The sequence below is a fragment of the Episyrphus balteatus genome, chromosome 1 (assembly GCF_945859705.1).
Source record: "Episyrphus balteatus chromosome 1, idEpiBalt1.1, whole genome shotgun sequence".
Taxonomy (NCBI): Eukaryota; Metazoa; Arthropoda; class Insecta; order Diptera; family Syrphidae; genus Episyrphus; species Episyrphus balteatus.
The window spans coordinates 85,749,229-85,774,626 of record NC_079134.1 but is presented as its reverse complement, the minus strand read 5'-3'; the positions used below and the strand labels follow the sequence as shown (position 1 = coordinate 85,774,626).

At 30.0% G+C, this 25,398-nt stretch overlaps 2 protein-coding genes across 5 annotated transcripts in view; both read left to right on the top strand.

Annotated features, from left to right (window-relative positions):
- The window catches only part of LOC129906884 (protein mahjong), a 254,365-nt gene that overhangs the window by 123,828 nt on the left and 105,139 nt on the right, over positions 1–25,398 (top strand). For all 4 annotated transcript variants that reach the window (XM_055982850.1, XM_055982847.1, XM_055982849.1 and 1 more), the window contains one exon: positions 2,753–3,135. In XM_055982850.1, the coding sequence (XP_055838825.1) occupies positions 2,753–3,135 (383 nt within the window). The remainder of the gene's footprint in view (positions 1–2,752; positions 3,136–25,398) is intronic.
- Positions 3,966–25,398, top strand: part of LOC129906896 (uncharacterized) — a 56,110-nt gene continuing 34,677 nt past the window's right edge. Inside the window, exon 1 of the mRNA XM_055982889.1 lies at positions 3,966–15,800. The gene's annotated coding sequence lies outside the window, so the exon portion shown is untranslated. The remainder of the gene's footprint in view (positions 15,801–25,398) is intronic.

Sequence of the window (25,398 nt, the reverse complement as noted above, 5' to 3'; positions counted from 1 at the left end):
GTGATTCGTTTATGGTATGGGGGTTTTTGCTTATAGCTTTTGGTGTGGGTTACTTATAGCGTTTTCGTTTGGTCGTCCGGGACTGTACGGAATTCTTCCGAACGATTCTAAAACTGTTCGTTTAGCACTAAATGACAGTTCTAATTCTGAAAAGAAGAGAAAATCGATTCCGAGTTTTGAGACAGAATCAAAACGAGAATCACGCACACATGTTCACGCTTCAGACGTCAAAGTAATGAAATGTTATTGTTTGTTGTTCATTTCTGAATATTGAGATTTTTTATTATGCCAAACTTTAAATTTTATTAAAATAAAGTGAAGAAAACAATAAAAAAAAAGAATAAACAAAACAAAACTTTCATCCGACTTTCGCATTATTTGAAGTTTCACAAACACAAAGAAACCCAAACTTCAGAATCAAAAAGAAGTATCCAAATTTGTTCGTTTGGCATTCCGGATCGGACAGTCCCGGACAGTTCTAAGAATTACCAAACGAAAACGTTATTAGTCTCTTTGAGGAAACAATGGATGGGTATTCTTTTGTAGATATTTTATAGACAAACCTGCACCAGAGTGTCGAATAATTAGGCTAAGATGGATTGATTATCTTCAATAAAGGTAACGACCCTAAGCAAAACTCGGTCTTTTTGAGTGAATTTTTGATCATCATCCCCCAGTCACTCGATTTGGATACTATTTAGCATCTGTGAGACCATTTGGTGAGAAAGTAAGGAAGAGTGGATAAAATTCGGCCCAAATGTTGCAAAAAATCTAGTAAAATCAATGCCTTCAAGTGAGTTTGACCTCGTCAAGTCTAGGGGGTAGCCTAAAATATATTAATTTCCAAAAAAATTTAGGTATTTATACTTTTAACATCGATTTTCATAGTTTTTTCCTCTCTGTATACTTACTTTTGTAATGCGAAATTTTGTACTTTGTTTAGTTTTTTGTCACTTTTTCATTTAGTATTGATTATTTGACAAATTTGTAGGCTATGATTAATGAAATAAAACCACATTTAAATTTTTTTCTAAAATGTGTTAGAATTTTTTTTTGAGGTCTTGGTTAAACAAAGTTAGGGGTGTATACTTACTTTTGTGACTGAGTGTATATATGATGTGCACCGCTGAGGCCTGCTAGACCAAGATTTTCTTACTTAGCATGCTAAAATCTATACTACTGTACGAATTTTCAGCCTTACAAGAGCTACCTTAGTCAAATGTGCCACTAGCTCTTGGACTAATTGTTCCTTATTCTGACCGCGTTTACATCTCGATCGCTGTAATTAGGGAGTAAATATACATTACTGTTACTTCTTGCTAATATGCATGATCTGGGGTCACCTTTGTCCGATGCATATAGCAAGTTGTACTTGCGACTTTCCAGTCGTGAGTGGGTAGGGATAGATTTCCAAACTGGATCATTTTAAGAACAGTATCCTCGCAGGCTAGTTCAGCTGGGATACTGATGCGAGCTCTAGGTCTGCAAGGAATATCTTCCTTATTAAGATTATTATTATATCTCAAATGGGTTTCCGAATTCTGAGCGCTCACAACACGTTCAGTTCAGAGAATATACGATATGCTCAAGCTCGTTTCAAGGCTTTGTTCTCAACGAAAAATGAAAGCGTTTTTGCTAGGAAACCAAATCCCGCTTTTAAAATCCCGTTTTTCATTATCCCGCTTGTCAAAATCCCGATTTGTATAATCCCGTTTTTTATTATCCCGATTTTGCAAGCAAAACTAGTTGTTTTATTTTAAAAAATCGCGCGATTTTTTTAAAAATAAAACAACTAGTTTTGCTTGCAAAATCGAGATACTAAAACAAATTAAAAAATGAGAGGTTGTTCTAGACGCATTTAATTAAAACCTTTAACAAAAAAAATAAGAAAAAGTAAGGAATGTGATACTTTAAACTTTCAGAAGAACAATCAAATCGTGATAATCCCATAGATTAATAATAACATAAAATGATCACAACACCTTAAATTAAGTACACACTACATAATCAAAAGAAATTTCATTTAAATATATTTCAACTTATATTTATATGCATTTCAACAATTTTGATATTTAAATAAATGAAATTTCTTTTATTTGTGAACTCAATTTAAGGCTTTAATGATTTTATGTTTTTATAAAAGAAATACCGTTTTCATAATGTGTTGAAGGTACATATTGTGTGGGCTTTACAACGAAACAAATCAGTTTTACTAATTTTTTGTCTATTTCTCATGATTTTTTTATTTGTGAATTAAGCATGTATTATGTAAAAAATCGGGATTTGACGGGATTTTAAAATGCGGGATTTCAGAAAACGAGATTTAAAAAAGCGGTATTTTAGTAAACGGGATTTTGAAATTTTTTTTCGGGATTTTCGAAAAACGGGATTTTAAAAAGCGGGATTCCGATACGCTTGATCTTTGGTGCATAACGTTTGTCAGAGCTATTTCTTCGATATCTCTTGGATCTGCTATATTTTAAGGAATTTTTTTTACGGAGTTATAATTTTTCTAATTATTATAACATTTCTGAAATTTGGTTATATATTTTCATATCGTTTTTTTTTTTGTAAATGATAATTTTTTCATCCATATCTTTAAAGTAGTTTCCGTTGTTGAGCTGGTTTTTTCCAAAGTCATTACTTTGATAACGGAACCCTGTAGTTGTGATTTATTATTAAGAATATTTAAATTTGTATCCTTTCATTTATGATAGCAACATTGTTAAGTAAAATATAATTTTTTTTCAAGATTTCTGTTTTAAAAATCGTTAATCCACCTGCAAATGACGAAGAGGAATCAGTGTCATCGCTTAATGAAGACTTAGAATGTGCGTCGCGACAATTTGTACGCCATGTATTTGTTGCGCTGAAACGTTATATGGAAAGTCATTTATTTTATAAATATAACCTGTTTATGAGGCAACAGTGTCCAACATCAACGGAATTTTCAACTTCAGCAACTAAAGCCAATAAAGTGACTTTAGAACAAATTAGTGAACAAGTAAGAACGCTGCAGGAGAACACGTCCGTGCGTGGGCATTGGGCTCCAGTTGACCAATTGCTGAAATTGGGTGGCATACAGTTGATACTGAAAGTAATAGCAATGTCTTACGAATGGAATAACGCTGGAAGGTAAGGTTGAATATTTTAATAATAAATTGTACATTAAAATAAGGTAAAAAAGGGGTTAAACTCGGAATGAATGCTATCAGAAATTTTTTTTAGCTCAATATCTTCGTTTTGGCATTCTCTAACTTACATCAAAAGTTTAGAAAAATCTCATGTCCGCAAGACGCGATTTTCAAGATCAAACCGCGAAATTTAGATTTTCGAAATAAGAAATAATAGACAATTATATTTTATACACTAGGGTGGTCCTTATTTTACTTTTTTGCGAAAGTTGAGTGCGACGCCCTCTAGATTGGTTCCAAATCAGGAAAAAAAATACCCTAATTTTTTTCAAGTTTTTATCTCTAACCCGGCACTATTTTGATAAGAAGTTGTTACAAGAGCAGGGGCGATATTTTTTTTTAAGAGGCTATAAACTACTGTCAAAAAATTGAAAAAAAAAACAAAAACTTCTTAATGAAATAGGTAATAGGGTCAGCAGCACTTTAGAGCTTTGAATGATTGATAGAGAATTTACTAGAATGTGCGTCACGACTATTTGTACGCCATGTATTTGTTGCGCTGAAACGTTATATGGAAAATCATTTATTTTATAAATATAACCTGTTTATGAGGCAACAGTGTCCAACATCAAGGGAATTTTCAACTTCAGCAACTAAAGCCAATAAAGTGACTTTAGAACAAATTAGTGAACAAGTAAGAACGCTGCAGGAGAACACGTCCGTGCGTGGGCATTGTGCTCCAGTTGACCAATTGCTGAAATTGGGTGGCATACAGTTGATACTGAAAGTAATAGCAATGTCTTACGAATTGAATAACGCTGGAAGGTAAGGTTGAATATTTTAATAATAAATAGTACAATAAAATAAGGTAAAAAAGGGGTAAAACTCGGAATGAATGCTATCAGCAATTTTTTTTGCTCAATATCTTCGTTTTGGCATTCTCTAACTTACATCAATAGTCTAGAAGAATCTCATGTCCGCAAGACGCGATTTTCAAGATCAAACCGCGAAATTTAGATTTTCGAAATAAGAAATAATAGACAATTATATTTTATACACTAGGGTGGTCCTTATTTTACTTTTTTGCGAACGTTGAGTGCGACGCCCTCTAGATTGGTTCCAAATCAGGAAAAAAAAAAATTCCCTAATAGTACAGGAAAGTTAGTAAAAAAACAGGCATTTTGTGGAACGAAATACAGGACGGCTGAATTTTTCAAATCTGAAAGAGGGGTATTGGAAAAGCTTAAGTCCTAGTTTTCGGGACGCCACCCCCTGGCGAAATCCGCCATTTTGGAAAACGCGAATCGCTCTATATCTCCAAAACTATGGGTCCTATAGAAATGGTTGTCAGACCAAAGTTATTGAAAATTTAATTATCTTTTTCTTTGTAGCACATTATTTTTCTCAGCGGGCAATAGTTTTGAGGTTATGTTGTTTTAATTTATTTTTTTTTTAGTTTTTTAAGATTATATCGTTCCCAGTATTAGTTAAATAATTTTTTAAACAGTAAAAGTTATAGACCGTCAAATTTCCAATAATTTGGTATATTTTTGAAAGTCCTGCGATGTGTAAGTGTAAAGTTATTAAGTTAGAAAAGATATTTATATTACCTACAACTTTATTTAAGTAATTTATTCGGTCAAGCCAATAGTGTAGTAGATATAGACCAATTCACGTTTTTCAAAATGGTGGATTTCGCCAGGTGGTTGGTGTCCCGAAAATTAGGACTTAAGCTTTTCTGATACCCTTCTTTCAGATTTGAAAAAAATCAGCCATCCTATATTTCGTTCCACAAAATGCCTGTTTTTTTTACTAACTTTCCTCTTCTTAGACTATAGTTTTCAGATCAATAACTTTACACTCACACATCGCAGGACTTTCAAAAATATACCAAATTATTGGAAATTTGACGGTCTATAACTTTTACTGTTTAAAAAATTATGTAACTAATACTGGGAACGATATAATCTTAAAAAACTGAAAAAAAAAAATAAATTAAAACAACATAACCTCAAAACTATTGCCCGCTGAGAAAAATAATGTGCTACAAAGAAAAAGATAATTAAATTTTCAATAACTTTGGTCTGACAACCATTTCTATAGGACCCATAGTTTTGGAGATATAGAGCGATTCGCGTTTTCCAAAATGGCGGATTTCGCCAGGGGGGTGGCGTCCCGAAAACCAGGACTTAAGCTTTTCCAATACCCCTCTTTCAGATTTGAAAAATTCAGCCGTCCTGTATTTCGTTCCACGAAAAAGTCTATCTTTCCTGTACTATAATTTTTTTCAAATTTTTATCTCTAACCCGGCACTATTTTGATAAGAAGTTGTTACTAGAGCAGGGGCGATATTCTGTGTGCAGTGTTGGTTAAATGGCGGATGTTTGATCATTCGTATGTATGTATAATAGGTGTGATAGTATTATACGTACGATACCGTATAAAAGTAAAAAGGGCGCCACTATTTTTTTGAAGAGGCTATAAACTACTGTCAAAAAATTGAAAAAAAAAAAACAAAAACTTCTTAATGAAATAGGTAATAGGGTCAGCAAGGGTTAGGAATAAAAATTTGAAAAAATTAGGGCAGTTTTTTTTGTTGATTTGGAACCAATCTAGGGGGCGCACAGTGTGGGAATTCGCTCATGTAGCGGAATTAAATTAATAGCGCATACAAGCTTAACTTTTTGAGAATTCGTTTTAATTCAAAATATATCAATATATATATTTAAATATCTCGTCAATTTTGTATGTACACCCAGAAAAAAACGCATAGTAGTTTTAAATACGTTCTACATTGCATTAATGGTGAAAAATAAATTCATTTATTTTCTAAAAATCGTCCTATGCTTAAAAGAGTGGGTGTCCCCGAATGACGAACTCAGACTTCATGTAAATGAGTTTGTGTGTATTAGTGACCTTTCTTCGCCATACATCTCTCACGTTCAACGTCATCTCAACTCAGTTCTCTCTCGGTATCTTTATTTGCATTCTCTTTACCTTTCTAGAGAACCAAAGTCATAAAATTAAAGTCTATTTAGGTAGAAAAAACAAATCAGCATCAAGGAAATAGCAAAAAAAAAAGGGTTGCAAGCCTTGCAAGTGTATATTGCGGTTTTGCTTTGCGCAACCGAATTCACTTGTGTTTTCGTTTTCCGTTGGTTTTACTCTATGTGCAAGAGTCATGGTAGGTATATTTATGAAGAAAAAAATGGTATGATATTCAGTGTTGAATTTTTCTATCTTTCTGCGCATCTATGTACCTACATCACTTGGTATTCTATATAACTTTTGCAAATATTCGTAGGCGCAGGAATCTGATCGACTTTTTTTTCTTTGTTATAGTATTCAGTGATGATATTTATTTTACTAGTTTAAAAACAAATTTTTTCAACATTTTTTTTTTGGCAAATAAAACGTTTATTTTTTAAAACTATTAGGTACATATTTGTTTATTTATTTGAATGTTTTTAACTTTTTCTTTCGAATTTGTACATAGATTTATATATTATATTATTAATTGATATTATTGTTATTCATATACAGGGTGTCCCAAAAGTAATGGATCAAACGAAATATGCAGATAGGCCAGCTTTAGGGCTCTCAGAATTTGGTAACTTGTTCATCCCAAATCATTACGGTTTTCAATTTAATGCAGTTTTTGTGAATTATCGAAAAATCTCGACTTTGCAACAGTATTTTGCTTCCTCCGGTCATAATTGATTTTTGTTTTTTACAATTCTTTCACTAAAACATTGCCTAATAATAAGAAATAATTATTTAATCAAAATATTTTTTATTTCATACGCCATTTTGCTGCAAATTATGTAACAGTTCCATGTTTTATAAAAACTCAATTTCTTACTTTTATTTGAGAGGAACATCCCGAAAAAAAATTGTATGGTGTGATACTATTTTATTATTTTAAAAACTTGCCGTGTTATTGCACTTTTCAAAAATGTTAACATAATTAACCTGTGTCACACCATACAAATTTTTTGCAGTGTGTTGCTCTGAAAAAAAATTAAGTAATTGAGTTTTTATAAAACATGGAACTGTTAATTAATTTGCAGCAAAATGGCGTATGAAATAAAAAATATTTTGATTAAATAATTTTTTATTCTTATTAGCCAATGTTTTAGTGAAAGAATTGTAAAAAACAAAAATCAATTATGACCGGAGGAAGCAAAATACTGTTGCAAAGTCGAGATTTTTCGATAATTCACAAAAACTGCATTAAATTGAAAACCGTAAGGATTTGGGATGAACAAGTTACTAAATTCTGAGAGCCCTAAAGTTAGCCTATCAGCATATTTCGTTTGATCCATTACTTTTGGGACACCCTGTATATATGTATATTTTTCTCTTCAATTAAGTTAGATAAAATAAATAAATAAATATTTTTTGTTTTTACATACGAAATTATAATAATAATTTTTTGGATTTTAATTAGTTTTGGTATAAAAACAATACATTTTATTTCATTATTAACCCCTTGTAGCCCCATGTGACATATCTGTTACAAACCAACAAAGGTCCCACAAAAGTTGCAAAAACTATATTTTTCTTCTTTTGAAGCTTATAACATGTTTTTTAGATATTGCTTTATGGAAATAGTACATCATATTTTCAATAAATGACACCAATAGTTTTTAACTGACAGTTAAAGTTGAAAGTTCGGCTTTTTTTGAAAACAAGCGAATTTGTGTAAAAACAACGAAATTCAGAAAAAATATTTTTTCTGCATAAAGTAACGGGGTTTTATTTTTGGATTTTAGGAATCCGCCTAAAAATAAATATTAGAAATTTTTTGCTTCAATTTTTGCATTTATCTACAAAAATAAATTATTTAAACTTATTTTTTTACTCCTTAAATTTCGAAATAACTAAGTAAATAATAAAGATATTGAATTTTAAAAAAATACGTGTTTTATTATAGCTAAAGGCTAGTCGATTGACAATATTAATTTTAAAATTTCCGATGTTGGGTTACAAGGGGTTAAAAGTAGGTACAAGATACTCAATAGTTTATTTAGAAAGGTGATAAACATAACAAATTCCTTATAACTAAAAAAAACAAAAAACAATTTAAATGTTAGACTGCTTTAGATATAATATTACTGAATATTGAAAATTAATTTGAAGGTATGGAACGAAAAAAGAAAATAGTGTTACAGATTTAGAAAAATACACATAGTTTTGAAAAGTAATAATATTCTAATAGAAAGTAGATCGTTTGCTGTTATATTACGTATTCCATACCCTCATACTTCTTGGAATCCGTGGATCACATAATTCCAATAAAAAATGATTATTATAAAAATTTAGTAGTTTGTTTTTTATTTTGTCCTCCCAAAATGAGTCGTCTTTTTGTATTTTTATATAAACAAAATCGCATGATGTCCATACACCAAAAAAACAATGGGATCGTTTTGTAATGTGCAGTTGTCCTTGCACTTGATAAAAATAATCGTCGTTTTTTTTAGTACAAAAGTATCTCCGCTTTTCTGAAGATATTTTAGTTTTTTCTTTTCAACTGCATCGCTTATAGTCAAGTTTTTGACTGATGATGGGCATTTGACTTCACAGATGCTATCTTCGCCTACTAAGCGAAGTTTTTGACTGGTCATATTTCTCATAAGTTTGTTTTGAAAAATTGTACAAATGAGGTAATTGAGAAGCAGAATAGTTGTGCGCGATTTCACAGAAAAAGACAATTTCATCTATAAAGTCAAATTCGAAAATTTAGATTTTTGTATTATAATGCGAATAACATTACAGACTGCCTGTCTTCCCAAATTTTGTTTTCATAGAAAAAAATATATCCATACAGTTGCTCAGAAGAATACCTAACATGCAACAATTTATGAAAGAGATAAATAAACCAGTTAAAAAAAAAAAAAAACAAGAATACAAAAAAAAACTCGTTTATCCTATTCCATATACCTACCACGAAACACCAGATACCATACATTGCAAACGTGCGAGAGATCCATTTCCTGTATCCTCTCATTTTCGCGAAAAAAATACAACAACACTTTGCATGCACTTAGCCTGGCGCCAATCCTTTTTTATGGAAAAACCTATGTACAAACAATATGTAGAATGCAGATACCTAAGTTCATGGATTTCTGAGGAAAAAAATGGAAAGTAGACTCTTTTTCAAAAATTAATTGTAAGAAAACTATTATAGCAATTCTTATTTTCTAACTTGATATTGATAGAAAAAATAATGAAAAAAAAAAAAATAAAAAAAATATAACATAAAATCTAAAAATTCTGGTTTCATAGTACAGTTTATTGTTTTTGGGACTACTTAAAAAGCGATTGGAGGGTTACAAAATAATATTTTCCAACAAAATATAGTTTTACTCCATAGTCCATAAACTAAGCTTTTAAATAAAATAAAAATCAAAATCATACTTTGAAAAACAAAGAAATTAAACCACTTTTTTTTTTTTAAAGTTAAGAAAAAATGATATTTTATTATTTTTTTGTTGTTTAAGACCTCAAAACTTAATATACATTTCTTAAACTAATCAATGTGTTAGTATTTGAGTTGAGGTACTTATTTCTTTTTATTTCGATGAATTTTATCAATAATTGCAGAAGTTATACATGTTCAAACATTGTTACATAAGGAAAAATAGCTTCAGTTTCGATTAATTTTTTTATATGAAAAATACATTTTTAGTTTTTCAAAATAGTTTTACTCCGTAGTTTGATTCAACCTCAATCCAAAATAGAAATAAAAAAAATAAAAATTTTAGTCTAACTAAGAAACAAACCAATGTCTTTCAGGTCGTTCTAAAACAACGAAAATTTCATCATGTTTTGTTCTCTCTTAATTACAAGTGCACAAATTTGGAAATTGTGGGGATGAAGATATTTAGCCTTGTTTATTATCTAAATAATAAATTTATTTCATTCAATTATCTTTAAAAATGTAAAAGTTATTCACCGATTTGTAAACGATAACCCGATTTTTACGTGGTCCACGCAGCCTTAGGCCGTGTGCGAATTGCGTTAAAATGTTGGTTAAAATTTGACGTTTGGTTCAAAAAGGGATCAAATTTATTTTTTTGCTGTGCGAATTGGGTTAAAATGTATTAAATGGGACTTTTTTCTTGGTACTACTTTGAATAAAATTCCCTCAAGATAAAACAAAACTACCCTCAAAAATGGTTTTTCTTATATTCAATTAACTATTTTTTTTAACAAAACCCAGTTGAAAATATATCAAGTTAAATATTCTAGTATGAAAATGTATGAAATTCTCAATTTCACATACTTTTTTTTTTATTTTATCGATAAATTCCCATTTCATTATGATCAAAAAGAAATTTATTAATTCACTCTTCTAACATTAATTCGTAGTTCACCAGCTGCCAACAAAATAGAAATATAAAAAATAAAAAACAAACAAACAATTAGTAGATTTTCAATTTTGCAAGATGAATATTAATTTGAGGAAGTACTTTGTATTAATACTTTTAACATTTCTTAAAATATCAACGCATTATAACAAAAATAATTTCAAATCTATCTTGATCTTTCTATCTTGAGAAACGTCAAATTTTAACCACTAGTGTCAAATTTTACCCTGCTCCGCAGCTGGGTAAATTTTAACCCATTTTATTCACCATGCTAGTGTCAAATTTTAACCAAACGTCATATTTTAACCAACATTTTAACGCAATTCGCACACGGCCTTAAGTTACAGTTTGTCACATCAATTTTTATAAGTGATATGGCACAGTGGTAAAGCACAAGCTTGTCAACCCAGGTATAGCAGGTTCGATCACCAGCGGATGCCAATGCCAGTTTTACTTATTTTTATTTTCTTTAATGTGTGAATAACTTAGATTTAAAGTGTGCTACTTTGATTCAATCATTTTCCACTTAAGGCTAAAAATGTAGTGATTTTCGATTGATTCAAAGTGGTTTCCATTGATTTTACGTTGTTTTTTGGCTCAGTGTACAGATCTCTGAAAGTAGGTACAAGTTTTTTGCCTTTTATGGACTCATTTTAAAATGTACTGTACGGTCACAAAAAGAAAGATTTAACCATTCCTTTTTTATAATATTATAAAAAAATAAGTACAATAATGAGTAGAAGTCCGGTTAATAACATATTTACACAATTTTTAAGTTTAATTAAATTTTACGAAACTAACCGCGTATTTATAAGAAATATTTAATTTTATTTCTTCGCCCCGACGTTTCGAAGAGCTTTCAAACTTCGTGGTCACGGGATTACGGGTTACACAGTTTTTTGATTTACAGAGTTCTAAAACTGCACGTTTTTGGCACTTTGATAGACCCTTTTAAAAAAAACTTTTTATTAATTTTTGTTTGTAATATTTATGACTATTACATGCGAAAATAAAATTAAAACTAATTTCTTATGTATAATTAGCCAATTTTTAGATAAACGGAAACTACATAAATGTTAAGTGAAAACATTGTTTATTTTTGCCTTTTTTGTAGGACTCATCAAACTCTTTTTTGTTTAATCTTTATGATGGTCTGTTATCTTAATATGAGAGTTATTTCATCTTAGACTATTAACAGTAGTCTTAACTTGTCAATGAGTCAGGAAAAGTATGTTAATTTCAAGCTTCCACAGTTTCGACCGATTTTAGTCCATATTTCACTAAATCTTTAACAAAGCGATCTTATAGTTGTTATAAATAAATTTATTCTATCTTCAGAAAGCAACACATTCACAAAATTCCATCAAAAAACTTGACTATTAACTTAAGTATGCTAAAATTAAAGTCCTGTTTTTTTTTATTAATTTTTTTTAAATTTTATTTATTATAACTGAAACACCATTTATCCGATATAATTTTTTTTGTATTACTTAGTGGTTTCCTTTTTTAATTTTTCAAATAGCTGGGTTCTTTTTTTCTCTTACTCTAAATTTTGAATTTGAACACCCTGTATTTCTGTTTTAACTATTTCTAAATCAAATTCACTAGTCTATTTTTTTTTTTTGGAACACCGTGAAATAAAAAAAAATTAAATTTATAACATAGCTAACCAAATCCTAAGAAATTATTCTTTTGACGATAGGTAATTTTTTTTTGTTGAATAGTCACTTAGAATAATCGGAAAAAATATATGGCAACATAATTAGGGTGAGTAGGTACTAGGACACTTGAGACTGGGAACTTTTTTTACGACCTTTTTAATTGTTTTTTATTTAATCGGTTTTTAATTGTTTATTAATTGGTTTGTTTTTCTTTGTCGGGCCGAGTGGCGCCCAAGTCGCTGCAGTTTTATCTTTTAACGACTTTTTAATTGTTTTTTTTTTTTTATGTCGGGCACGAGGCGCGCACAAGTAGATTGAGATTTTTTTTAGGATCTTTTTCATTCAAAAAAGAATGTTTAGATGTTGGTCTGTTTGGTGGTGGTTTTAGATGACATTATAAGATGTAGGTCATAAATGTGCAAGAGATCTTTTTAAGGAGGTACAGTGTGTGTGTTTGCTTGCTATGCAATGTCACTGGAGGATCGGTATTATATTATATATATATATATTATATTAGAAAATATAATACCAGAGCATTTCTTAAAAAAAAAAATAGACTGTAGGTCGTTGCTGTGTATAAAATTCGGGGGTATTAAATGTAGCTGTGTGTCTCTTGACTTCGTAAAGAGGGCATCGACCTAGTGCGACAGAATTTGATGCTATTTGAGGGTTGAAATTACAAAACTGTATGTTGACTGTTGAGTATTAGAATACAAATGATGACAAGAGTGTGAGTATAGTTTTTTTTTTTTTTGTAAGAGGTGTTTATACTTCTTATGACGTGTGTCCGTCCATATGTATGTGGTCCTAAGTATATTGCTTGTGCACAGGCGTGCGTAGTGTGATTGGTATTTTGAGGGGAACAGTTTTTTGAACAAACATATCAAATGAATATTTTCTTAAATAAAACTAAATCATTTTGATAAAATAATGCCTTTTAATTTTCAAAATAATGTATGTTTAAGTATATAAAAAATAAATTGTTTTATTCATTTTCTTTTGGAATAGGTATCCATAAATTATGTTCGGGGGTAAAACCAAGCCATTTTACAAGTAGTTGATCTTTTTTCCTTTGGAGCACTTTTTCAATTAGATAAGTATCGGGGAACTTAGTTTTTTGTAGTTCAAGCTCATAGAACCCACCCTTGATAGGGTTTTTCTGGTAGTCTTCTAGCAGATATGTCACTGGATTTGTATGTTGAATTTTTGTTATTTTGAAGATTTCTGTTGTCCAATTTGGTGTGTATCCTTTATCAAATACATGCTTGTATTTACTTATTCTCACAAACTCTCCCACCTTAAACTTTGGAGCAAAATGAATTTTGATGTTATCATATATTTTTGTTAGAATTTGCTTTTCATTTGTAGTATTGACTTTTGAAGGCTTCATTTTAATAGTTCGATGTTTTGAATTGTTGTACGTTTTAGTTAGTGTATCTATTATATTTATCCAACAATATGAACCGTTAGCACTGAATTCTTTCCACATAAGGGTTTTCAAAGACAATCGAAGCCTTAAGTGACGTAAATGTTGAATAATGATTGATGTTATGTTTTTTCATAAGACTTTGAAAAGTAGTGTTGAAAAATTCTTTACCGTCATCTGTTTGCAAATTGGCTGGAATACGACCCTTTCTAAATATATTTTCCATAGCTTAAGTGACACTCACCCCGGTTTTATTTTTAATAGGGGCAGTCCAAGCTAATTTAGAAAATGTATCAATTACCGTAAGAAGATATCTATTATTTTCATTATCTGCTGAATATGCCCCCATTTCAACAAGATCAGCTTGCCATAAATCATCAAGTCCTTTGATAATGACTCTCCTTTTTCTGAAATTTTTTCTTGCTGGCTTATGTAGTTCTTCGACAATGTCTCTTTTGCTCATCTTTTCACAGAATGATTAAAACAACAAAACATTTTACCTTTTTATTACTTTATTCGTTTAAAATTTGTGTATAAAAATTCACAATTCTCTTAATTTTATTAATTTTAATCTTAATTCGGTAACATGAACAAGTATCTGGTCCTTCATTGCACAAGTTTGATGACCAACTTGAAGGACAGTTCAAGAAATGAAATTCATTCCATGTCATAGAATAATCATCCTTTTCGAATCTCTTTATAAACAAAATACAATTCATAGCTTCTGAATAGTGTACTTCATGTTGTATAATGTGCTGGTTGGATTTTAAAAAGGATAGAAGTTCGTCAACGACCAAATTAATTTTAAAAGGAGACATGTTTTTCGTTTTAAATGTGAATGCAAACTGACTTGAATATTATTTTTAAAATATTTAATTTAATCTTTCATACAACAACATTAATTTTTTAATTTTTATCAACCTATTTTCAACCATGTAACACGCACATGTATCTGGTCCTTCTTTGCATAGATTTGAGGACCATGGGCAGTTAGCAAAATGGCATCGATAATCAGATGTTGTAGAAGATACATTAGTAAACCGTTTTAAGAAGACTATACAGTTCAAAAGTTCCGTATGATGTTCGTCCAACAAGATGTTCTTATTTCTGATAAGGAATTTTAAGATTTTATCGAAAATTAATGTGGGGTTTATGCTAGACATCGCGAATTAATGACTGATTATATAGGTACTTAAGTGAAGACTAAATTGATTTTAAGTAGGTATAACATATTTAAACTTATTAAAGTATTTTTCAATTTCAATTTGAAGGCTTTCGCGTAATTGATCAATTTTTTGATCAACATAGCTTTTAGTTGCAGCATCTTTTTGTTCTTGAGGCTCCTGAATGTTTTTTAATCTTTTTCCATCTATGGTGTAATCGCCGTTTTCTGTTTTGACAAATCCCTCTCCAGGTGGTCCTTGTGCACCAGATGGCCCCCGCTCTCCTTGTTTCCCTCTTGGGCCTCTCGGTGGGGTCCTATGTGAATAACGACCAAATTTATCAATACTCATTATTTTATTTTTTTATTCGATAATAACGGCTTCTTTAAGTTCTTCAATAATTGAAATAATTTCGTTGGAATAATTGTTGTGCCCAGCTTGTTGCGAAGCAATAAGAAGTCGTATTCGATCTACAAGTTCATTGGGGTCATCCCAAAATATATAGTCTTTTTCCAATTTTGATAATTGCATTAACCCATTGCCTGAAGTTGGTTGTGGTGTTGATGGTGAAGATGGTGGCTTATTAGATGTATTTGTATCGAATCCTAATAATTTCTTGATTATTTTCGTATACTTATACCCCCGATTGCCATGTATTTGTCCGTGTGAATCATGACCAATCTTATGTGTATTGGTGTCATACAATATGGTCTTGTAATTTTTTAAATCTTCGCTAGTGTAAATGCTTTCATCTGGTTTTCTCATGAATATAAGTTCATATAAGCCATTTGTACTCTCAAAGGTATTATTTTGTATTCGTATATGTTTTCCAAGAATGGTTAATTCACTATTTCCGATGTACCACTTATCATCTTTTGAATATACCCCATACGTTTTATCAAGCGTGTTGGAATTGCTTATAAACAAATCTCTGTATTTTTTAGGTGTATCATGGTATTCTTCTTGTAATAAAAGTTCTGAAAAGTAACGTTGAGTAAGACTTTTTTTCGACCTTTTAGGAGTGATCCTATCAATAAGCTCAGGTGACAGGGGCGTATACAGGTTTGCTTCTTGGGGGGGGTCATGCCAATTTTTTTTTTTTTTTTTTGTTTTTTTCAAAAGTTTTGATAGCAGGCATAAACCTGAAAATGGGCTTTTTGAATTATTAAAAATTAAAATTTGTGCGTCTTGCATTTCGAATCGAAAAGTTCCGAATGTAGTTCTAAAAATAACCAAACAAAAACGGTATGAGATTCGTTTAAGTTTAGCGTTAAGCCTTAAAGCCTAGAACGCTGCTGATGTGAAACGAAATTTTTCGTCGGTCTCCACAACGAAATGCTTGCGAAATCTGGACCGAAAAATACTCAAAAATTGCAAAACATAAGTGAAAAAAAGCAAACACGCATCGCAGAAAGACATGCAATGACAAAATGAACAACAAAAACAAACAAAAAAATCAAAATGTCATTTTTCCACACACAATGAATGGAAATGGCAATTGTTTTGTGCGAAAAAGAAGTTTAGACTTTCAATTTCGTTGTGCCGAACAGCGTACTACAGAACGAAAAGTTGAACGAAATTTTTGGTTTACCTTTTCGTTGTTTCATTTTTGTATGGGATTTTTCGTTTCTTATCAGCAGCGTACTAGGCTTTAACTATGACCAATTGAGGCTATCCTCTCCTAAAAATAAAATGTACTGCACGAGTACTTCGATTGAATAATTTGCCTTAAAACAACTGTTCATTGTTTTCCGCTAGCCCAGAAAGTTAAAATAAAAATCGTTTTTACTTAATAACAGTTTTAACTTTTGAATTAAAAGTCTTCCTAACCTCAGGCAAACGAATCGCAAAGTTTTGTAAAAAAAATTGCATTTGAAAATATATTTTTTTTTAAATTTTGTTTTAAAATTGAATGGGAATTTAAAATACCTCTATTAAAATAGTAAAGACAAAAAAAATTATTTTGGCCATATTTTCGAATTCGTCCGTTTTCAGGTATTAATCAGCGATTTACAATATAAAAAACATTCAGTTGTATTTATTAGATTAAGCCCTGCTTTTTCAATCGTCAGATAGACTATCAGAAGAATAAATGTCACTATAAAAAAAAACTTTTAATCCTAGGAATAAGCTCTAACTAAGGTTTATCTAACTATTCAAAAAATTAGCCCTAAGTGATATTTAATAATAATATTTAAATTGCCTTAGATAATGTTGCTTACATTGCTTCTATAATTGGCTGGCCATTGATGATTAACAAATCGATAGTTGTTTCAAAAAATGCAACAGATCTAGCAAATTTAGTATGTACAAAATACTGTCATATTCTGTAAGCAAACAAAATTCACCAAATTTTATCAGACGAATGTATTGAACTGAAACATTGCAAAAAACTAAAAAGATTTGAGAAATGATATCCTTCTTTAACATTTTGCCGATGACGAATTTTATCAACAGAATTGACCTCCACACAGCAAGGCCACAGAAAGCTTCCCTATTTAAAACATATTTTATTCACTTCATCATATAAAAAAATAGAAGAAATGGCTACTTCTTTTATTTGCTGGTAAGCAGTGTCTTGCCCTTAAGAGTGGGTGTCCCCGAATGACGAACTCAGACTTCATGTAAATGAGTTTGTGTGTATTAGTGACCTTTCTTCGCCATACATCTCTCACGTTCAACGTCATCTCAACTCAGTTCTCTCTCGGTATCTTTATTTGCATTCTCTTTCCCTTTCTAGAGAACCAAAGTCATAAAATTAAAGTCTATTTAGGTAGAAAAAACAAATCAGCACAGGGATGGGACTTTTTGAAAAAAATGTCGAAGTAGATTTGAACAAATAACGCAGTAGATTCATTTTTATCGCAGTAGATTTTTATATTTGTATAAAATTTCATAAAAATTAACAAAAACTCAACATTTATTTCTTTTTAAGAAAATATAACAAAAACAGAACAAAAGACAAATGTATGCATTGACTGCAATCAGAAATACGATCAAACAAAAATATTATGTTCATAACATATTAATATGAGATTCACGTGAACCCGAAACATTTTTGTTCGCATAGAAATTAAAAATATATTGTAATTTTCCCCCGAATGGAATTTATATTTTCGGCAAAACTAGTTCCTTGTGCGTCACTAAAATTTTAGTTAGAAAAGACCTGTCGACTACCTCACTCATTACCTGAAAAAAAAGTTCACAACTTTCCGCACGGAACTTATAAAGGCTTGGCCACAATGGAGGGTATGCGGTATAGCGGTAACGATATTTGTACTAAAAACATTCCACACCTGAACGTTGATGTGTCAGTTTGGAATTTTTTTCATACAAGTACCCTCACCGCTACCCGTACCGCTACCGCATACCCTCCAGTGTGGCCAAGCCTTAATAGGGTAAAAGTAAAATTGAAAAATTGAATTTTTTCGGGTGAAATCTTGTTCACATGAAAATCGATGATTTATTTTAAAACAAAAAGTGCAGTAGATTTTATTTAAAGGCAGTAGATTTGTTTCTTGAAAAAAATGCAGTAGATCTACTGCAATTGCAGCAAAGTCCCATCCCTGATCAGCATCAAGGAAATAGCAAAAAAAAAAGGGTTGCAAGCCTTGCAAGTGTATATTGCGGTTTTGCTTTGCGCAACCGAATTCACTTGTGTTTTCGTTTTCCGTTGGTTTTACTCTGTGTGCAAGAGTCATGGTAGGTATATTTATGAAGAAAAAAATGGTATGATATTCAGTGTTGAATTTTTCTATCTTTCTGCGCATCTATGTACCTACATCACTTGGTATTCTATATAACTTTTGCAAATATTCGTAGGCGCAGGAATCTGATCGACTTTTTTTTTCTTTGTTGGCAAATAAAACGTTTATTTTTTAAAACTATTAGGTACCTACTTTCTTACTTACAAGTTACTAAATTCTGAGAGCCCTAAAGTTGGCCTATCAGCATATTTCGTTTGATCCATTACTTTTGGGACACCATGTATATATGTATATTTTTCTCTTCAATTAAGTTAGATAAAATAAATAAATAAATAAATAAATATTTTTTTGTTTTTACATACGAAATTATAATAATAATTTTTTGGATTTTAATTAGTTTTGGTATAAAAACAATACATTTTATTTCATTATTAACCCCTTGTAGCCCCATGTGACATATCTGTTACAAACCAACAAAGGTCCCATAAAAGTTGCAAAAACTATATTTTTCTTCTTTTGAAGCTTATAACATATTTTTTAGATATTGCTTTATCGAAATAGTACATCATATTTTCAATAAATGACACCAATAGTTTTTAACTGGCAGTTAAAGTTGAAATTTCGGCTTTTTTTGAAAACAAGCAAATTTGTGTAAAAACAACGAAATTCAGAAAAAATATTTTTTCTGCATAAAGTAACGGGGTTTTATTTTTGGATTTTAGGAATCCGCCTAAAAATAAATATTAGAAAGCTTTTTGCTTCAATTTTTGCATTTATCTACAAAAATAAATTATTTAAACTTATTTTTTTACTCCTTAAATTTCGAAATAACTAAGTAAATAATAGACCAGGGTCGATAGTTTTGGAAACCAAAAAAAATCATAGTAGAATGAAACCCATTAGAAAAGGAGGTGAATATGATGAAAATTAAAGGAAAAATAAATTACGGGCGAGCCGAGTTCGGGAAGTGGGTGGGTTGAGTTTTTAATGGTAAAAAATGGTATATCTCGATTTCCGACAAAACTACAAATCCTATAGAAAAAAGTTCTATGGCAAAGTTGTAGGTAATAAAAAGATCTACAACTTTTGTATCAACAATTTTTTCACATAACCTCAAAATTTATGTGAAAAATTCAAAAAACCGAGTTTTTGGTTTTTTATTTTTATCTTTTCCAAAAACAAAAATTTTTCTACGAAATTTGGTGAAAACTTACCTTATTATGTCCCAAATACACTGTAATTTATTTGATTTAAAATATTAATTTGTTCACCTTATTTTGACTTAATACCAAAAAAACACCCTAATTTTCAATCCAAAATTCACGTGTCAAAATATCAGCTTTTTTTAAAAAGTCGGTATGCATTTCGTTCGTTAAAATGTCTATTTTCTGATGGTGTAAAAAAAATTTTACACTAGTATACCATAGAACATGTTCTAGTAAAATTCAAAAAATGAAAAAAGCTTGAATTCAAAAAAAAATTTTTATCATTGTTTACAATTTTGGCCTATTTATTCAAATTTACACTTTAATTACTCAAAAAACATAAGATTAATCAATGTTACATGAAATCTTACGTTTTTTGAGTAATTAAAGTGTAAATTTGAATAAATAGGCCAAAATTGTAAACAATGATAAAAATTTTTTTTTGAATTCAAGCTTTTTTCATTTTTTGAATTTTACTAGAACATGTTCTATGGTATACTAGTGTAAAATTTTTTTTACACCATCAGAAAATAGACATTTTAACGAACGAAATGCATACCGACTTTTTAAAAAAAGCTGATATTTTGACACGTGAATTTTGGATTGAAAATTAGGGTGTTTTTTTGGTATTAAGTCAAAATAAGGTGAACAAATTAATATTTTAAATCAAATAAATTACAGTGTATTTGGGACATAATAAGGTAAGTTTTCACCAAATTTAGTAGAAAAATTTTTGTTTTTGGAAAAGATAAAAATAAAAAACCAAAAACTCGGTTTTTTGAATTTTTCACATAAATTTTGAGGTTATGTGAAAAAATTGTTGATACAAAAGTTGTAGATCTTTTTATTACCTACAACTTTGCCATAGAACTTTTTTCTATAGGATTTGTAGTTTTGTCGGAAATCGAGATATACCATTTTTTACCATTAAAAACTCAACCCACCCACTTCCCGAACTCGGCTCGCCCGTAATTTATTTTTCCTTTAATTTTCATCATATTCACCTCCTTTTCCAATATGTTTCATCCTACTATGATTTTTTTGTACTTTTTAATGTTTTTGAAGGCATCGGCACTGGTCTATAATAAAGATATTGAATTTTAAAAAAATACGTGTTTTATTATAGCTAAAGGCTAGTCGATTGACATTATTAATTTTAAAATTTCCGATGTTGGGTTACAAGAGGTTAAAAGTAGGTACAAGATACTCAATAGTTTATTTAGAAAGGTGATAAACATAACAAATTCCTTATAACTAAAAAAACAAAAATAGTCCGGTCAATTTAGACATCCGAGGTTACATTAATTCCCAGCAAGCTGAAAATTGGTAGAATTGTTGGAAACACCATCATAAATTAAATCTAAAAAGTCCTCATCGATCCGAGGTGTGGAAAAAAATTTACGGGGGGTCAAAGGTCAAAAAAATGGGTTTTTCACGATTTTAAGCAAAACGGTAAGTCTTATCAAAAAATTTTCAATGCAAGAATTGTAGACCAGATTATTATATATAAAAAGTGTCATGACACTTTTTTTCCTAGGACCCACCGTTTCTTAGGTATAACGATTCAAAAAGTTGAAGTTGAGTTGTAATCGTCCTAATCAGGCCTATTCTGAAAAAAAACTCCTAACTGAAAAGTTCCTGAAATTTCATTATTTTTTTAGCTTGAATTTCGTTCTTCAATGGTTAAGAATATGGGGAAAGCAAAAAAATGGAAATTTTCGCCATTTTTCAAAATGGGGGCCCTTCTCCCGAAACCATTTCCTTGGGAATTTTTGTTTAGAATATGTCTGAATATATACAGGGTGTGCAATAGAGAATGGACAACCCTAAATTGGCTGATAGCTAGACTTATGACTGTTCTAAAAACAGATAGAAAAAAGTTCTATCGCAACCAGTTCATAAAATATGGACTTTTTTTCGTTCAGTGTATTTTAAATTTTATCATCTTATGTTTTCGTTCACTACAACCAAGAATGAATGAATTTTATTTATTTCTTTTTTTTATAATTTTCTACAATAATTGGATGAAATTGGATGAGTACATAAACACCTTAAAAATTTCATAGCTATTGCACATTTTCGTAAAAAAAAATTTTGAAATCTGTTTTTTGATGCAAAATGTAAAAAAAGTATTTTATGAAAAATTTTAAACACCTGTGCACAGTGGGTCCCGCCATAGGTCAAAAATAAAAAAAGTTAATGTCAATTTTTTAAAATCCAATGATTAAACAACGTTCTACAATCTCCCATCGAACCAAAACCAAAAAAAAATTTGACGGTTACCCCTTTTTTCATTTCTTAATAGCCATTCAAAGTCGGTATATAAAAAAATGTACAGTTTTCTTATCGCTGCAGTTATAAGGTGTCAACTTGCGATAGTGATAGCGGGTGTTAAAAATTGTGAACAGTACTAAATTGTTATGGATATTAGACGAGAAGTTTAATACTTTATAAAAACATAAATTATATTGTTAAATAACATTAAGGCTAATTGTAATGGGGCTCGTTAGCGAAGCAATTTTAACCATTTTTATTTAGCTCAATTTTCATTAAATTAGAGATTTAGTTGGTTTGCCTTCGAGTGCCCTCTACAATTTAAGTTCGCAAATGAAGAATACCGTCCTACCTTTCGAAATAATAGCGCCTTTTTTTCCCCTTTTTTCCCCTTTTCGAGTAATACGAGTTTAAATAACGATACACGGAGAAAAAAAAATTACAACGTAAAACTAAAAAAATTCCTTTTTGGCACTATTATTTTTAAAAAAGACTGAACTAGAGGGTAAGGGTAAAGTGCTCGACTGACAGGCAGGTCCATTTCCGGCATTAACCATTTTTTTTATATTTTCAAAAAAAAAATTTTTTTTACCTTTTTTTATTTTTCTTGAAAATAACAAAAATTTTAAAAAACTGACTTGATGCATTTTTTTGCAATAATAAATCATATAAAATGATAATACAGGTGTTTCATTAAAAAAAATATGGTCATTATATTTTTGACCGCACTTTGTATGGGAGGTGACCCACTGTGCTGTGGTATAAAATAAATCTATAGAAACCTAGGTGGCCATCTTTCTTAAAAATATTCTCCTTATACCAGAATATTTTTAAGAAAGTTGGCCACCTAGGTTTCTATAGATTTATTTTATACCACAGGTGTTTAAAATTTTTCATAAAATACTTTTTTTACATTTTGCATCAAAAAACAGATTTCAAAATTTTTTTTACGAAAATGTGCAATAGCTTTGCAGTTTTTAAAGCGTTTATGTACTCATACAATTATTGCAGAAAATTATAAAAAAGAGAAATAAATAAAATTCATTCATTCGTGGTTGTAGTGAACGAAAACATAAGATGATAAAATTTAAAATACACTGAACGAGAAAAAGTCCATATTTTATGAACTGGTTGCGATAGAACATTTTTCTATCTGTTTTTAGAACAGTCATAAGTCTAGCTATCAGCCAATTTAGGGTTGTCCATTCTCTATTGCACACCCTGTATATATTCAGACATATTCTAAACAAAAATTCCCAAGGAAATGGTTTCGGGAGAAGGGCCCCCATTTTTAAAAATGGCGAAAATTTCCATTTTTTTTTTTGCTTTCCCCATATTCTTAACCATTGAAGAACGAAACTCAAGCTAAAAAAATAATGAAATTTCAGGAACTTTTCAGTTAGGAGTTTTTTTTTCAGAATAGGCCTGATTAGGACGATTACAACTCAACTTCAACTTTTTGAATCGTTATACCTAAGAAACGGTGGGTCCTAGGAAAAAAAGTGCAATGACACTTTTTATATATAATAATCTGGTCTACAATTCTTGCATTGAAAATTTTTTGATAAGACTTACCGTTTTGCTTAAAATCGTGAAAAACCCATTTTTTTGACCTTTGACCCCCCGTAAATTTTTTTCCACACCTCGGATCGATGAGGACTTTTTAGATTTAATTTATGATGGTGTTTCCAACAATCCTACCAATTTTCAGCTTGCTGGGAATTAATGTAACCTGACCCCCTTATTTTAGTCTAATTTGACCGGACTAAAAACAATTTAAATGTTAGACTGCTTTAGATATAATATTACTGAATATTGAAAATTAATTTGAAGGTATGTAACGAAAAAAGAAAATAGTGTTACAGATTTAGAAAAATACACATAGTTTTGAAAAGTTTTGTAATGTGCAGTTGTCCTTGCACTTGATAAAAATAATCGTCGTTTTTTTTTAGTACAAAAGTATCTCCGCTTTTCTGAAGATATTTTAGTTTTTTTCTCTTCAAGTGCATCGCTTATAGTCAAGTTTTTGACTGATGATGGGCATTTGACTTCACAGATGCCATCTTCGCCTACTAAGCGAAGTTTTTGACTGGTCATATTTCTCATAAGTTTGTTTTGAAAAATTATACAAATGAGGTAATTGAGAAGCAGAATAGTTGTGTGCGATTTCACAGAAAAAGACAATTTCATCTATAAAGTCAAATTCGAAAATTTAGATTTTTGTATTATAATGCGAATAACATTACAGACTGCCTGTCTTTCCAAATTTTGTTTTCATAGAAAAAAATATATCCATACAGTTGCTCAGAAGAATACCTAACATGCAACATCATAAATTTATGAAAGAGATAAATAAACCAGTTTAAAAAAAAAAACAAGAATACAAAAAAAAACTCGTTTATCCTATTCCATATACCTACCACGCAACACCAGATACCATACATTGCAAACGTGCGAGAGATCCATTTCCTGTATCCTCTCATTTTCGCGAAAAAAATACAACAACACTTTGCTTGCACTTAGCCTGGCGCCAATCCTTTTTTATGGAAAAACCTATGTACAAACAATATGTAGAATGCAGATACCTAAGTTCATCTTATTCTTTATACCACCAAACAACCACTCGACAGAGCGAGTGCGAGAGATCATGTAGAAACAAAATAGAAGATAAACTAGCGCCAGCGGAATTTGTTTGAACTACAAATTCCAATACATACGCATTCCATGAATTTCTGAGGAAAAAAAATGGAAAGTAGTAGAAAATTAATTGTAAGAAAACTATTATAGCAATTCTTATTTTCTAACTTGATATTGATAGAAAAAATAATGAAAAAAAATAAAAAAAATATAACAAAAAATCTAAAAATTCTGGTTTCATAGTACAGTTTATTGTTTTTGGGATTACTTAAAAAGCGATTGGAGGGTTACAAAATAATATTTTCCAACAAAATATAGTTTTACTCCATAGTCCATAAACTAAGCTTTTAAATAAAATAAAAATCAAAATCATACTTTGAAAAACAAAGAAATTAAACCACCTTTTTTTAAAAAAGTTAAGAAAAAATGACTTTTTAGTTTTTTTTTGTTGTTTAAGACCTTAAAACTTAATATACATTTCTTAAACTAATCAATGTATTAGTATTTGAGTTGAGGTAGTTATTTCTTTTTATTTCGATGAATTTTATCAATAATTGCAGAAGTTATACATGTTCAAACATTGTAACATAAGGAAAAATAGCTTCAGTTTCGATTAATTTTTTTCTATGAAAAAGACATTTTTAGTTTTTCAAAATAGTTTTACTCCGTAGTTTGATTCAACCTCAATCCAAAATAGAAATAAAAAAAATAAAAATTTTAGTCTAACTAAGAAACAAACCAATGTCTTTCAGGTCGTTCTAAAAGAACGAAAATTTTATCATGTTTTGTTCTCTCTTAATTATAAGTGCACAAATTTG